The sequence below is a fragment of the Nicotiana tabacum genome, chromosome 14, assembly GCF_000715075.1.
Source record: "Nicotiana tabacum cultivar K326 chromosome 14, ASM71507v2, whole genome shotgun sequence".
NCBI lineage: Eukaryota > Viridiplantae > Streptophyta > Magnoliopsida > Solanales > Solanaceae > Nicotiana > Nicotiana tabacum.
The window spans coordinates 24,911,725-24,928,582 of record NC_134093.1 but is presented as its reverse complement, the minus strand read 5'-3'; the positions used below and the strand labels follow the sequence as shown (position 1 = coordinate 24,928,582).

At 37.5% G+C, this 16,858-nt stretch overlaps 1 protein-coding gene across 1 annotated transcript; it reads left to right on the top strand.

Moving 5' to 3' along the window:
- The first annotated feature begins 2,140 nt into the window (after positions 1 to 2,140).
- LOC142168854 (uncharacterized) lies at positions 2,141 to 5,540 on the top strand. Its single transcript, XM_075230021.1, has 6 exons — positions 2,141 to 2,215; positions 2,313 to 2,381; positions 3,794 to 4,032; positions 4,322 to 4,976; positions 5,146 to 5,199; positions 5,421 to 5,540. Exons 1-6 carry the CDS (start codon positions 2,141 to 2,143, stop codon positions 5,538 to 5,540), a joined length of 1,212 nt encoding a protein of 403 aa, XP_075086122.1.
- Positions 5,541 to 16,858: the final 11,318 nt, after the last annotated feature.

Sequence of the window (16,858 nt, the reverse complement as noted above, 5' to 3'; positions counted from 1 at the left end):
TAATATTTAATATGCTAAATGTCAAATAACAATTAAAACACATAATTCAAATAGTATGTAACAATTAATGCAGGAATTCAAGAATTAATATTTGACAAAGAATAGGAGAGAAATAATTATTATAATAATTAATTTATGATTTAAAATAATTTATGATTTTTCAAGTAAGTAGGCAAACAATTAATTTGATGACGTATAGACACTCGTCACCTCGCCTATACGTCGTTCACATGCAATTCTCATAACAAATAATTTAAGGGTTCTATTCCTCGCTTTACAAATTTCATTCAATTACTCAACCATAGCTTTTCCTTTTAAATTTTTCTCCGAAAGCTTCAAATCTATTCACAAACAATTCGATATATTCAATACTAATCATAGGAATTAATTCCATATGAATATACAAATTTTTCGGATAAAAATCCGAAATTTATTTAAATATTCGACAGTGGGACCCATGTCTCAAATCCCAAAAAAATACGCGAAATCCGAACACCCGTTCCGATACAAGTTCAATCATATAAAAATTGTCTAATTCCGATATCAAATGGACCTTCAAATCTAAATTTTTCATTTTTGAAAAGTTTTACAAAAATTCAAATTTTTTCAATCTAAATCCGAAATAAATAATGAATATAGATATGGATTCGTGAAATATAATCACTTTTGGTTATAGAACACTTACCCAATTCAACGTCGTGAAAACCTCCCTTTGAAATCGTCAAAATCCGAGACTTAAAACTCAAAAATGAGTAAAAATGGCTAAGACCCGATTTTATGTATTCTGCCCAGTATTTTCGCATCTGCGGCCTCTATTTTTGCCCCTGCGGTCTCGCATTTGCGAGACAAAGCTCGCATTTGCGGAAGAGAGCAGCTTGACCAGTGGCCGCATCTGCACCCAAAATTGTCGCACCTGCGATATCGCAGAAGCGCACAAGTGACCGCAGAAGCGGTCGTCCTCGCAGAAGCGGCTTATCCATCGCGGATGCAGTTTCGCACCTGCGCTCATTTCTTCGAAGAAGCAGAGCTCGGCAAGGCTGTCCAGTATCGCAGAAGTGACTGGTATTCCGCAGGAGCGGCCACGCACCTGCGCACAAAATGTCGCAGGTGCGACACACCAGAACCGGCACTGGGCAGCAGGTTCCAATTTCTCTGTGGCTCGTCCGAAACTCATCCGAGCCACTCGGGACCTCGTCCGAATATTCCAACAACTCCAGAAATATAATACGGACTTACTCGGGGTTTCAATTCACGTCAAACAACATCAAAATTATAATTCACACCTCGATTCGAACTTTGAGTTTTAAACTTTTCAATTTGCAAATCTCGTGCCAAAATATATTAAATGAATCCGGAATGACTTCAAATTTGGCACACAAGTCATAAATGACATAACGGAGCTGTTCAAATTTTCTTAATTGGATTCCGGCTCCGATATCAAAAAGTCAACCCCGTGGTCAAACTTGAAAATTTTTAGCCTTTAAATTGCTAGTTCCGTTAAATGGTCATAACTTGAGCTAGGGTCCTCCAAATTAAATTTCGGGCATACGCCCAAGTCCCAAATCACGATACGGAGCTACTGAAACTATTAAAATACTGATCCTGGTCCGTTTGCTAAAAATGTTGACCAAAGTCAACTCACATGAGTTTTAAAGCTCTATTTCACATTTTAATTCATTTTTCACATGAAAACTTTCCGGAAAATTTTATTTATTATAACACAGAATTTATAAAGCTCAATTTTACTTATCCATTTTACTTATAACACAGAATTTTACTTATCCAATTATAACACAAAATTTTACTTATCCATTTTTCACATGAAAATTTTACTTATTATAAAGCTCAACTCAAGCCGAGGAATGATAAATGGTACTTTTCGAGGTTTTGGAATACAAAATTACTTATTAAATTTAAAGATGACATTTTGGGTCATCACAGTGAAATTGCATGGAGTTTTGGGGCTTCAGGATTTAGCTGCTTGAAGTGATCCTTGGTGGCATCTTTAGCTAGTAGATGAGCCACTTTATTACCTTCACGAAAGTTATGTCGAAGGAGAAGAGCCTTCTGCTTGGGCATTAACGATCTTCATGCATAAATAATGTTAGAGAAAATAATATGATCATGGTATATTGCGGTGATGGCTTCTGTTGACTGTTTCCACCTCAAGGGGGAAAAGATTGAATTTTGTGGCAATTCAACATGTAACGGTGATGTAGCAACACATTATTTTTTGGAAGCCAAGGATCCAATTACCAGCGTGATCCCTAAAGACTCCTCCTAATCCTGTACCTTTTGAATTTGTTTTGTAGGCTCCATCAGTGTTGAGTTTGTACCAGTTTCTTTGGGGTGCATGCCAGCGTATATGGATTGACATTTTGGTTTGAAGTGGTGCACCTTTAGAATTATGAAAGAAGAAATTCCAAAGCCTGACTCGAGATAGTGTTAAATGCAGGGGAGTAGTTTGTGTTGTTGGAATTGTTTTTATTTCTAGTGATCCAAATACCCCAAATCAGGAAAGTGAATAGGTGAGCCCATTCTATTTTTGGACATTGTAGCATCAAATTTAATTCCTTTAAATTTAGTAGCCAATGATTGTTAGCAAAGATGCTATATGGGTGCTGATGCCTAGTTTTCTTCATATTGGACAAACCTTTGGAACCAAGCTCTTGGAATTTCAGCAATGAATTCTTCTTCCTAAACTCAAAATTTTTCAAATCAACAAGTAACTTGATTCCCAACTCGATAACAAAATCAAATCAGTTTTACGCATCAAGTCGCCAAAGAATTCGAAATCGCATACCAAATTTGAGCTTGAAAATATCAATAATAGTGGGTTCAAAGTTCTTTCTCAATTTTGAAATCTCAGTGGCAACTAAGGAATTAGAATCAGTTAAACAACTTGATTCTTAACTTCAAAACTACTAAGACAATCCTCGAATCTGCTCAGGAACTGAACTTCGAATTTCACAATGATTAACCAAATTTCTTTTCTACCTTTTCAAGTCAACTAGCCGCTCGGAAAAAAAAATAACTTCAATATTTCTCAAGTAACAAATAAGGTTGGAACCACTTAAATTTACTTTCTATAAGTAATTTTCAATCAAACTTCAAAAATCCTTTTAGCAAATGGGTTTTAGAAGTTTTTTCAACGGTGATAAACGAGAACTGTGAAGTATCTTTTTTGTATTATTTTTCTTTTTTTTTTTTTTTTGTAATTATCTCAAGCTAAAACTAAAAATATTATAGAAATAATTCTTTAGCCTAGACTCTTGATACCAAATGATAGCAGTGGGTGAAATATTTAGGGTTTGGCTTTGGGTATGAGTCCGAAAACCTTAACATTTGGAGTTTTTTTTTTTTTTACAGATTTGATCCTTTTCTTAACATTATTTAGAAAAATAGAATCAATTCTAGCTTATTCCATAAATAGCAGATTTTTTTTACATTATTAGCGTAATATAAAAATTATGTTTCAACCTTACTAGCACTAAGCATAGCTTCACAGGAGGACTTGTGGCACAGAAAATTAGGACACGTATCTCACAAAATTTTACGACAAATGCAGCTATGTAGATACAATAAAAGAAATAATGACAACACTTGTTCAGTTTGTTCACTCTAAACAAACTAGATTTCCTTTCCTCAGAGCACTAGTAGAGCTAGTAAATTTTTTGATTTGGTTCATGGTGATTTTTGGAGACCATATAGAGTTTCAACTGATGGTGGTAATAGGTTTTTTCTCACCCTAGTTGATAATTGTAGTAGAATTGTTTAGATTTTTCTATTAAAGTTGAAGAATGATGTTCCAGTTGTATTGAAAGGATTCTTGACATTTGTAAAGATTCAATTTGACAGTGCAGTAAAGGTGTTCAGAAGTGATAATGGTTTAGAATTTTTCAATTCATACTATAAAGGTTTGTTCAGTGTTACAGGGAATGTTCATCAGAGTTCTTATGTCTACACACCCCATCATAATGGATTAGTAGAAAGAAAACATAGGCATCTTCTAAAAGTAGCCAGAGCAATCAGGTTTCAAGGGTCTATTCCTTTATCTTTCTAGGGAATCTGTGTTCAAAATGCAACATATTTGATTAATATGATCCCCTCTACAAATTTGGCAGGATAATCAACTTGTGAGGTGTTTTATAGCAGGAGTCCTAATCTTTTGAGGAGAGTCTATGCTATGCAACCAATGTTGCCAACAAGAGTGATAAGTTTGGTGCAAGGGCAGTAGTTTCTATGCATATGCATTTCTCCTTCCATAGAAGGGGTACAAACTCTATAATCTTGCTGACAAAAGTTTTTTTTTTGTAAGCAGGGATGTGTCCTTCAAGGAAGACATTTTTCCTTTCAAGTCAGCCCAGTCTCAAGTCAACACACAATGCCACATCTCAGGTGATATTCCAGTTTGTGATCCATTTATCCTAGTTGCTACAGATGATGAGGTTGTGGACCATGTTGCTACATATAGACTTACATTAGTGGCTATTGATCCCATAACACCAATTCCTGCTACTTCCAGCCCTCCTAATACAGGACACATTGATCATGTAGAAGGCTCACCTGATGCAACACCTGTTACAACAGCTACTGAGGTGACTCCATATCCTATTCCTGTAGAGTTCCATAGGACTCCTGACCATGCCACAGAAGCATCAACCAGCACTAGGAAGTCTACTAGAAGAACAAAGACTCCTGGGTGGTTAAGTGACATTGTTCACAAGGCACCTAAACATAACATTAATGCATCAACAATTACTGCATATCTTATATCAGCATACAAGTCTTATGGTTCTCTTTCAGAGTCATGTTTAAAGGCATTCTGCAACTTGTCATGTGTGAAGGAACCTAAATACTTTGAGGAGGCTGTTCAGGATCCTAAGTGGCTTGAAGCTATGAGACATGAATTGCAGGCATTCAATGATAATCAAACCTGGCAGTTGGTGGATCTACCTCCCAATAAGAAGGCCATAGTATGTATATGGGTTTTCTAGGTGAAATATAATGCTAAGGGAGAGTTGAAAAGATACAAGGCACGGGTGGTGGCCAAAGGTTACAAAACATAGGAGCGTATTGACTATCAGGAGACCTTCTCTCTAGTGGTGAAGATAGTGACTGTAAGGACTGTCCTGTCATTGGCAGCTATGCGAGGTTAGAGGCTATATCAAATGGTTATCTTCAATGCCTTTTTGTAAGGTAATCTTATGGAGGATGTCTATATGATTCCACTTTCAGGGCTTCTAGACCAGAGGGAGCGTCCACAAGTATTCAAATTACAGAAGTTTCTATATGGCCTGAAGCAAGACTCCAAGCAATAAAATCAGAGGCTCTCATTTCTTCTGGCTTTCTCTAATGTCACCATGACTATTCTCTTTGCTAAGAGGTCTGGCACTGATTTAGTGGTTACATTGGTCTAGGTTGATGACCTTTTGATCATAAGTTCTTCTTCCTCTATAATTCAAAAGGCCAAAACTATGTTGCAACAACATTTCAAGATCAAGGACTTGGGGGAGATCAGATACTTCCTTGGTCTTTAAATTGCTAGAAGTCAGTAAGGGATCTTGGTCTATCAAAGGAAGTTCACATTAGATCTTATTGAATACTTGGGTCTTGGTGGATCAAAGCCTGCTGGTACTCCTTTAGAGGTCAACTAGAGACTCACCAGTGCTGAGTTTGATCAAGGGTGTCTCAGTGGAGGTAGCAGTGATGAGCTCTTGTCTGATCCTACAAGCTATCAAAAGCTCTTAGGGAAACTACTCTATCTTACCATGGCTAGGCCATATATTAGCTATACAGTCCAAACTCTTAGCCAGTTCATGTATAAGATAAAAAGATCACATATGGAAGGAGCATTGAGAGTGGTAAGGTACTTGAAGATTTGGGAATACTACTATCATCTAAGGCATCAAAACAACTAACAGTATATTGTGATGCAGACTTGGCCACATGTCCTATGACTAGAAGATCAGTAAGTGGTTTTGTGGTGAAGATTGGAGAGTTCTTGATCTCCTGGAAGTATAAGAAGCAAAGCACAATATCGAGAAGTTCAGCTGAAGCTGAATATAGAAGCATGACAAATGCAATTGCATAAGTAGTCTGGCCAGTTGGCCTTTTTTCAGAATTGAAGATAGAGCTAGAGTTGCTGGTGAAGTTGTACTGTGATAACAAAGCAGCACTTCAGTTTGCTGCAAATCTAATCTATCACGAAAAGACTAAGCACATAGTGATCGACTGCCACTTTATTAGAGAAAAGATTCAAGAAGGTCTCATACACAAAACATGTTTCTTCAGCAATGCAATTGGCTGTCATACTGACCAAAGGCCTAGGAAAAACACAACATGAGTTCTTATTGTCTAAGCTGGGAATGTTCAATTTATTCACATTACATAGCTTGAGGAGGAGTGTTAAAGGTGTAACTTGATGATAGTCCAGTTGGAGCTTAGCTGTTAGTTAGTTAGTTAGTTAGTTACGTTGTTACTGAGGGGGTAATTATATAATTAGATAGTTAGTTAGTTAGTTAGATACACTGTAGGTCGGTTATTAATTGTGTAAAAATACACGCCACTGTACATTTTTCTTTCTCAATGAAGTAGAAGAAAGATTCATCCTCTCAGATCATTTCTCTTTTACTGATTGCTTAACAATGAAGCTTCTATGGTAGCTACTTGACATAAACCCCTTGTGAAATCCATATCTCATATCTACAAAATACTAATATTTATTTACAAAACAAAAATAAAGTTAATTAATATACATTATTGTCACGACCCAAAATCAAACTAGTCGTGATGGCACCTAACCCAACCCACTAGGTAAGCCAGTTTAATAATAATCCAATTTCAAATGAGATCTACTGAAAAAATAATGATAATATAACTGAACTCATATACAAACAATCCCCAAGGACTGGTAGTATAAATCATGAGTTTCTAAGATTTAGAGTTTACAAAGCTAGTATGAAATAAATACACCATAATTTGAAATATACATAAACAGATTTTTATAAATCTAAAGCTACCATGACCAAGAGGCAACTATCACCGGAAACGCAGGTTCATCTTCACAGCTAGCTTCCACCATACACAACAATATCAACTCTAAAATCTGCAAGCAATATCAACTCTCAGAGTACTCAATCTCACAGCCTCGCACTCCCACTCATCATGCTCAATCACTCAGCACACTTAGTCACCCAGCATTGTACGGTACATGCGCTCACTGCTGGTATGTCAGACTCCGGAGGGGAAGATCCTGTACAAGTGCTAATATAAGCCAACATGGCCTGCTGCGGCGTGCAGCCCGATCCCATCATGAATCAAAAAATCATGTTGCGGCATGCAGCCCGATCCCATCATGAATCAATAAAGCATCCTGCGACGTGCAACCCGATCCCATCATGAATTAATAAAGCCTCCTACGGCGTGCATCCCGATCCCATCAATAATAATAAATCCTATAAGGTTTGTTACGGCATGCAGCCCGATCCATATAATAATAATTATATATATGGCCATATGGCCTACTGCGGCGTGCAGCCCGATCCACAATATCTATCACAACACGGCTATCAGGACCCAACTCAGTCATCAATCTCTCCAGCCTCTCAGGCTCATAAATCTCATGCCAATCAGCCCAAACAATGATAACATGATATGACAACAAAGGATAACAGAGACTCAGATATGATATGTGAATAAATGAATATGACTAAGTATGTAACTGCAATTTAAGCAAATAACTCAATAGTAAAGATGACCTCACTAGGTCCCAATAGAATAAACATATAGCCTAAGCATGATTCCCAATATGATTCACAGCTCCATTTTTCTAACACGTAGAAATTTCAAGGATAGAAATAAGATTAGGCAACTACACAGTGTCACAGAATCAATCGAGTCATAATTCACACGGTGCACGCTCACACGCCTGTCATCTAGCATGTGCGTCACCTCAACACCAAACACATAACACGTATATTCAGAGATTCATACCCTTAGCACTAAGTTTAGAAGTGTTAATTACCTCAAACAAGCCGAATCCAATACAGAGCAAGCCAAACAATACCCTAGAAATGCCATCCCGCCTGTACCGACCTCCGAACGGCTTGAAACAAGTAAAAAGTCAATCAAGAACATCAAAAAATGCCAAAGGAAACAAACCCAATCAATAAAGGTCGAATCTTTAATCAAAAGTCCCAAGTCAACCAAAATGTCAAACCCGAGCTCACACCTCGGAACCTGAAAAAACATACAAAATCCAATAAGCTATTCAATTTCGAGTCAGACCATACTAGTTTCACTCAAATCCGGCTCCGAATCGATGTTCAAAACTCAAAAATACACTTTATCAAATTTTAGATAAAAATCCCCAATTTCTCTTTTGAAATCATCAACCAAATACCAAAAAGCGAAGAAAGATTCATGAAATATAATCAAAATCAAGTAAAAAACACCTATCCCAATCCATGTGGTAAAAGCGCATAGACAATCACCCAAATCCGAGCTCCCCAACGCAAAATATGACCAAATGAATAAACCCTCGATATTATATGCTTCTGTCTAGTTGTTCTGCCTTGTTTCGTATGACAAATGATCCCAAAACTCACTTTTGATGTCTCTAATGGAGTCCTCGTAAAATTCCAGTTAATTTAGGCTTTTGAATCACTTCATTTGACCTTATAATAAAGGTGATACATTGGTTTCAATATTTCACACCTCAAATCGAATTTAATGAACTTTTAAACTTCCAACTTTCAGAACTCGTACCGAACCATACTAAATCAACTCGGAATGAACTCAAATTTTTGCACACAAGTCCCAAATGACACAACAAACCTATTCCAACTCTCGGAACAACAATTCGAATCCGATATCATCAAAGTCAACTCTCGGTCAAACTTATGAACATTCCAAACCTTCAAATTCCAACTTTTGCCAATTAGTGCCGAAACCTTCTAGAAATATCCAAATGTAAATCCGGGCATACATCCAAGTCTAAAATTACCATACGGACTTAACGGAACCATCAAAACTCCGATCCGAGGTCAAATACTAAAAAATTAAACTTGATCAACTCTTCCAACTTAAAGCTTCCTAGTTGAGAATCATTCTTCCAAATCAATTCTGAATCATCTGAAAACCAAAACCGACGATTCACACAAGTCATAATACATCATACGAAGCTACTCAAGACTTCAAATAGCTTAAAGGAATGCAAATGTTCAAAATGATCGGTCGGGTCGTTACATTCTCCCCGAACGTGCCAAGAGTCATTTCAAAGCCATCAAATCGCCATGTAACCTTCCCATGTACATTCCCGGGGGTGATCCCATGTCACCCCAATTAAAATAAGCCTAACAACACAACATAACTAAAGATCCTTAATTCAACATTAGCCCATAAACCTTGGAACCCAATTTCCAACGTCCAGAATTCCTTACAAGACCCGAATCTCGCATCTACATACTGTATAAGTCTGAAAAAGCTATATCAAGCCATAACCCTAACCCAAGATCTAATCACATGACATATCACATAACTCGCATACTCGTAGCAATAATTTCCGATCACAGTAGTGCTCAAAAACAAACTCGGTACCCAAAAAATCCTTATATCAAATAAAATCCCGTTCAAAACAACGCGTGACCCCATCCAAACACCGGTTCATATAAAATACCTCGAGCCCCAATGCTAAAAATCAACAACCATAAGCAAGTCAAAAAACAACCACATAAAGTGCATGACCATAATCATGTAGAAATGGATAGCACAATATACCATCAACAGGAAAGACCATAATCATGGCTCAACCAGCCAATCAACACCTCAATAACCATATCGCTTGAAGAAGAAACACATCTAGTGTGCGTATAACCAACAAATCACAACCCATTATAGCATAGAAGAGTAACACATAGAACATATAAGAATGCAAACAAGCTTAACTCCAACTGAATGACACACCCCTCAACAATAATAGTGATGAGTCCACAAATCTGACCCAGTGTAGAATACACATCCTTATTGGCCTACCAATGGGCCCCCAAATAGACTCCAGTCATCCATAGATAGATAAATAACCCTCGAAAAGTCCTCAATGGCCTAACCATAACACCTACTATTAGATATCTAACTTTGTCCATACCTTCACAGTCCGCAACCAAGGAACAATCTGCCTCTGAGACTCCCTGTCTCCAAACTACTAAAATACAAAAGAATCACCAGATCTGATCCCATCTCCACCACTCAAGTGACTGACACATATTTCATACATAATTATTCTACGAGAAATACTTTCATAATTCTTCCATGCCATATAGCAAAATCCGAACATCACCAGTCGATCAACCAGACAAGTATCACAATACAAATGAAGCATATGTAAGTCAAAACATAAGGCACCCTTTGAAATGCACAATCTTCTCAGGAAATACCAAGTAGTAATAGCATTCATCTAGTCATCTAAAACCGTCCATGTTGTCTAAGAATTCATGACCCTCCCTTCAACACTGAACCGTGCCCTTGCAAATGCAAATCTCAATCCCCACACGACACACCGCATCTATCATGCCATCATGTGAAAACACAAGAACCACATTACCGACCCTAGGTCATAAGAAAATTACATACTCGATTAGCTAGAAACCTTCCACTTGATCCAATCCAGGAGAAAAATCATAACACGCAACATGCTCCTTACACCTGTAGGAAATATCCATCTCAAATCGAGAACTCCTCGAAACCCATTTGCACATAACCAAGCCATAAGAACTGAATCGCTCTAACTCAACCAAGCCGCGCAAGTCGCCAAAACCAAGAGTATTGCCGCAAAACACCTGTAGAGACTCACCACATCATAAGTACCCAAAGAACTGATTATATCCATTAACGTGCTGATCCAACCTATTACCATGTTGTCCTATTTCTCTGAGTTCCTTACGAATTACCCTCAAGTTGACACTTCTCCTTGCCTGAACACCACGTTCCTTGCCCAAAGCTCACCATAAATGATCCTAACATAAAACCACACCTCCCTAAGGCCCATAAGCCGCGGTATTCCCTTTTAAGCACCCCAAAAGTACCACAACCGAGACACCCACTCTGAAGAGGCCTTATGTGAATCTAAAGTTATTTCCTTCACCTTCTTGATACTGAAATGAGAATCCATGATGTTATAGAATATTGCGAGTCTCGACACCATCCAATGTAAATCTCAGATTCTAGCCATATACAAATCCAAAAAATTCTCAATTGCCACATATAAATTTTAAATCCATTAGAACCCCCTCGAGACTCATCCACTCTAATAGAATCTCAATTGCACCACCCAAGCGGGCCGAACGACCCGTCCCCCATTAGCACAACACCCAAAGAAGTAACCCCGCCTTAACGCAACCGAGTAAACTCTTACTCCATGCGTACTACATCCGTCATGAATAACAACTCAAATCATTCCATGACTTCTATATACCCATAAAGTGTCATATAACCCGTATCCAGAAATTCATTTACTCGAGTCATCCTCGATCTCAACCTCTGCAAATCATATCTGATTCACAAGTATGCCTCAAACCAAAACCAATACAACACATAACCATGCAATCAAATCGTCGATAACTGAGTCCCCCACTTTGGCTCAAAGCCATAGAACAAAACATTCGATAACTCACAATTCCCATACTCTATTACTGCCATAATACCGTAGTGAGATTCAACTAAATCCTTCATAAGCTCATGTAACACAAACCATATAATACCTCAAATCATTTGCTAAGCTCACATTCATCCTCGTGACTGTCAGGTCAACTTTCTCTACCAATCCAAACTCAAATCGCAACACTTATACCCATTGGTAGAAAAGAAAGCCTCCACACAACATCATAAGGATCACATATCCGTAGAGTACCTCGCAGGTGATAGTCCACCTGCTTAGCCTCAAACTGACATCTCTATATACCCTTTCACAACCACAACTACTACGCAATCACTTAATCTTCATCAGTCTGAACTCATCAATAAGACATGAAAATCTACTTCATTCCACAAATGAAATAACACGAAAGAATCTCTCAAAACCTTCATAACTCAAGACTGTATGACACATCCATAAAAATCAAGCATCCAATAGTCCTTTTCACATCTCAAGAAAACTCTTCCCGTGACATTCAAACCATTTAAACACATCCCGCAGCCATATCCTACTCATCATATAGCCATCCAACCACTCACCCAGTCACCAGTACCACTCATAAGGACACCACTGGACATTGAAGTCTAAAAGCACATGCTCACACAACTAAAACTACCGAGCCTAAGTTGCGGTCCAAACTGGGCCTCAAGTCCTCCAGACTGGTCCATCACCACCACCAACAACAACAAACCCAGTAGTTTCCTACAAGTGGGGTCTGGGAGTGTAAGGTGTACGCAGCCTTACCCCTATTCTTGGAAGGGCAGAGAGGTTGTTTCCGATAGACCCTCGGAGACTGGTCCATCGCCAAAACACAAAAAATACATCTCACAACTTATCAATGGAATCCACAAACTGTCGATGTACAACTGATACCGATCGCTCACATGTGCATACGAGTGAATAGAAGGAATTCAAAGAGATACGCTTCAAGCTCAATCAATGTCGCACGATATGGAAAGAAAGATGTGAAGTTTATCCTAAATTCCATGTAGCGTCTCAAAGATAGGTATGGACGTCATCATACTGATCCGCAAGACTCTACTACACACTTGCTCATGACTCGTAGAACCTATAAACCAAGAGCTCTGATACCAACTTGTCAAGATCAAAAATCTAACAAGTCGTGATGGTACCTAACCCAACCCGCTAGGTTGGACAGTTTAACAATAATCTAATTTCAAATGAGATCTACTGAGAAAATAATGATAATAAAATTGAACTCTTATACAAATAATCTCCAAGTACTGGTAGTACAAATCATGAGCTTCTAAGATTTAGAGTTTACAAAGCTTGTATGAAATTAATAAACCATCTGTTTGAAATGTACATAAATAGATTTTTATAAATCTAAAACTACAATAAATAAGAGACAACTATCACCGAAAATACAGGTTCATCTTCACTGCCAGCTTCCGCCATACACAGCAATATCAACTCCAAAATCTACACACAAGTTGCAGAAGTGTAGTATGACTATAACCGACCCCATATACTCAATAAGTAACAAACCTAACCTTAGATTGAAAGTAGTGACGAGCTTGGACAACGGTCAGAGTTTAACACCAATAGCCAAGAACAACTCGCAACAATATTAATGAAAACACTACAAGTAATATTCAAAGATATGATGCTCAGCTTGTTCATAGTTACCAAAAATAGGCATGCTATTTGGGTATAGCAGTAAAACCCAAATCTTTCACCGAAATCACCAAAATATGAGTAAATTAGAAAACTATGATTTTTCCCAAAAACTTTCAACAACAGATAAGATATTTCATTATCAGATAGCATGAGAAAAGTACATCTCTATGCCTATATGTCAATGTGCATGTGAAATCATGAATGTCATAAAATCGTGTAGCATGAGGAAATGCATCTCTATGCCTGTATGACAAGTATGCATGTCAAATGCAATGCATCACAGTGATGAACTCATGTACTCACACTCTCAGAGTACCCAATATCATAGTCGCGCACTCTCATTCATCATGCTCAATCACTTAGCACACTCAATTACTTAGCACTGTACGGTACCTGCACTCACTGATGGTATGTCAGACTCCGGAGGGGCGGATCCTGCCCAAGCGCTAATATAAGCCAAAATGGCATGCTGCGGCGTGCAACCCGATCCCATCATGAATCAATAAAGCTTGCTGCGGCATGCGGCCCGATACCACAAAAAATAATAAAGCCTATAAGATCTGATGCGACGTATAACCCTATCTATATAATAATAATAATATATATAAAGACAATATGGCATGCTGTGACGTGCAGCCCGATCCACAATATCTTTCATAACACGACTCTCAGACCCTAACTCAATCATCAATGTCTCCAGCCTCTCGGGCTCACAAATCTCATGCCAATCAGCCCAAACAATGATAACATGATGCGACAACAAAGGATAACGGAGACTGGGATATGATATATGAATGAATGAATATGACTAAGTATGTAACTGCAATTTAAGTAAATAACTCAATAGCAGAGATAACCTCAGTGGGTCCCAATAGAATAATCATATAGCCTAAACATGATTTCTAACATGATTCACAGCTCAATTTATGTAACATATAGAAATTTCAAGGATTAAAATCAGATTAGGTAACTGCACGGTATCACAGAATCAATCGAGTCATAATTCACATGGTGCACACCCATACGCCCGTCACCTAGCATGTGCTTCATCTCAACACCAAACATATAACACGTATGTTCATGGATTCATACCCTCAACATCAAGTTTAGAAGTGTTACTTACCTCGAACAAGCCGAATCTAATACCGAGCAAGCCAAACAATACTCTAGAAATGCCAACCCATGCGTACCGAGCTCCGAACAGCTCGAAACTAGCCAAAAGCTAATCAAGAACATCAAAGAATGCCAAAGGAAACAAGCCCATTCGATAAATGTTGAATCTTTAATCAAAAGCCTAAAGTCAACAAAAGTCAAACCCGGGCCCGCACATCTAAACCCGACAAAACTTACAAAATCTTAAAACCCATTCAATTACGAGTCCAACCTTACTAGTTTCACTCAAATCTAACTCCGAATCGATGTTCAAAACTCAAAAATTTACTTTATGAAATTTTAGACAAAAACCCACAATTTCTCTTTTGAAATCATCAACCAAATACCAAAAAATGAATATAGATTCATTAAATATAATGAAAATCAAGTAAAAAACACTTACTCTAATTCATGTGGTAAAATCGCCTTAAATATCACTCAAATCCAAGCTCCCCAACTCAAAATATGACCAAATGAACAATCCTTCGATATTATATACTTCTGCCCAGTTGTTCAGCCTCGTTCCTTACGCTAAATAATCTCGAAACTCTCTTTTGATGCCTCCAATGGATTTCTCATAAATTTTCAGTCAAGTTACGCTGTTAAATCACTCCATTTGACCTTATAATGAAGGTGATACGTTGGTTTCAATATTTGGAAGTAGTGCAGATTTTTAAAGACGAATTCAGTAGTAATTTCGTAATTAATCCGAAAAATCTAGCAACCCAATTCTTAGTAAAATGACCATAAATTTCTCATACGATATCCAAATTCGACGATTCATTTTTCTATGGCTCAGTACTTACCATATGGATCTAATGCTTCAATCAAAATAGAAATCTGAGCTCATTTGCTTAATGTGGTGCCATATATGCATGATGAAACGACGTCGAAACATAAAACAAAACGTGCACTACACAACCCAAACGTATCTGAAACTCACCCGAGCCCCTCGGGACCCCGTCCTAACTTACCAACAAGTCCCAAAATATAATACGGACTTACTCGAGGCCTCAAATCATGCATAACAATATCAAAACTACGAATCACACCTCAAATCGAACTTTATGAACTTTCAACTTCCGAAACTCGTACCGAACCATATCAAATCAACTCATAAACAACTCAAATTTTGCACACAAGTCTCAAATGACATAACTAACCTATTCCAACTCCTGAAACAACAATTCGAATATGATATCATCAAAGTCAACTCTCGGTCAAACTTATGAACATTCCAAACTTTCAAATTCCAACTTTCGCCAATTAGTGCCGAAATCTTCTAGAAATATCCAAATACAAATTCGGGCATACACCCAAGTTCAAAATCATCATCTTGACCTAACGGAACCATCAAAATTCCGATCCGAGGTCAAATACTAAAAAGTCAAATTTTGTCAACTCTTCCAACTTAAAGCTTCCTATTTGAGAATCATTCTGCCAAAATAATACTGAATCACCTGGAAACCAAAACCGACTATTCACACAAGTCATAATACATCATACGAAGCTACTCAAGATTTTAAATAGCTGAACGGAATGTAAATATTCAAAACGACCGGTCGGATTGTTACAATTATTCATCTATTTCTTTCTATAAAGTACTTTACCTAAATAAGATACCTTGGGAAACTTGACACTCTCGTGCTCCAATGTAAAAAAGGGCAGCCTAATGTAGAAGGCATCCCGTGTTTACGCAGGGTTTGAGGAAGGACCGCAGTTCAAGGAGTGTAATGTAAATAACTTACCCTTCTTCGAGGTGTAGATTATACAGAGACAACTTTACCGTTACTCCAATATTTCCTTCTCCCACACTCCAATGTGTCATTCAATATGTGCTGATTCATACGCGAATTTTTAGCTTAATCTGGCTGATTATTTTATCATCTTATGGAGAACACACATTTGGTAACATAACTATTTTTCATTAAAATGTATCTTATAAAGATATCCTAATTAGATTTGCAGTTACCTTCACTTAAAATATTCCTAAATAAGTAGATGACCAAATTCTTTTTGGTAATAAGATTATGAAAATAAATTATTTTCTCTTCATATTTTCCTGTTATCCAAAACAGAAGAGTCTAAAAAGGGAAAAACACAAAAGATATTGTGAATATTCAAATTAAAAGGCTCGAAAAAGTTACAAATTTCGGCATATTTCTCCTTTATATACCATCAAAAAACCTTGAGAGGAAGCAAACGAATTTCATATTATTCAAAAGCACCATCCTTAATTATTTTCTCAACATGGTTCATTTTTTAGTGAAGATCCTCTTTTTGTTACTATTATTTATCATGATCCACAACATTCAAGGATGTACGTTCCCTTTACTTCGACAACACCAGGTGCACGTTCTCAATAATCTTCCT

Bases quoted from the DNA above. Each gene is read 5' to 3' on its own strand.
- LOC142168854 (XM_075230021.1), top strand. From the start codon at position 2,141: ATGGCTTCTGTTGACTGTTTCCACCTCAAGGGGGAAAAGATTGAATTT. The intron at 4,033-4,321 runs GTTTCAAGGGTC...TTTTGTAAGCAG, and splicing joins AAAGTAGCCAGAGCAATCAG to GGATGTGTCCTTCAAGGAAG. The intron at 5,200-5,420 runs GTAATCTTATGG...ACATTGGTCTAG, and splicing joins CTTCAATGCCTTTTTGTAAG to GTTGATGACCTTTTGATCAT.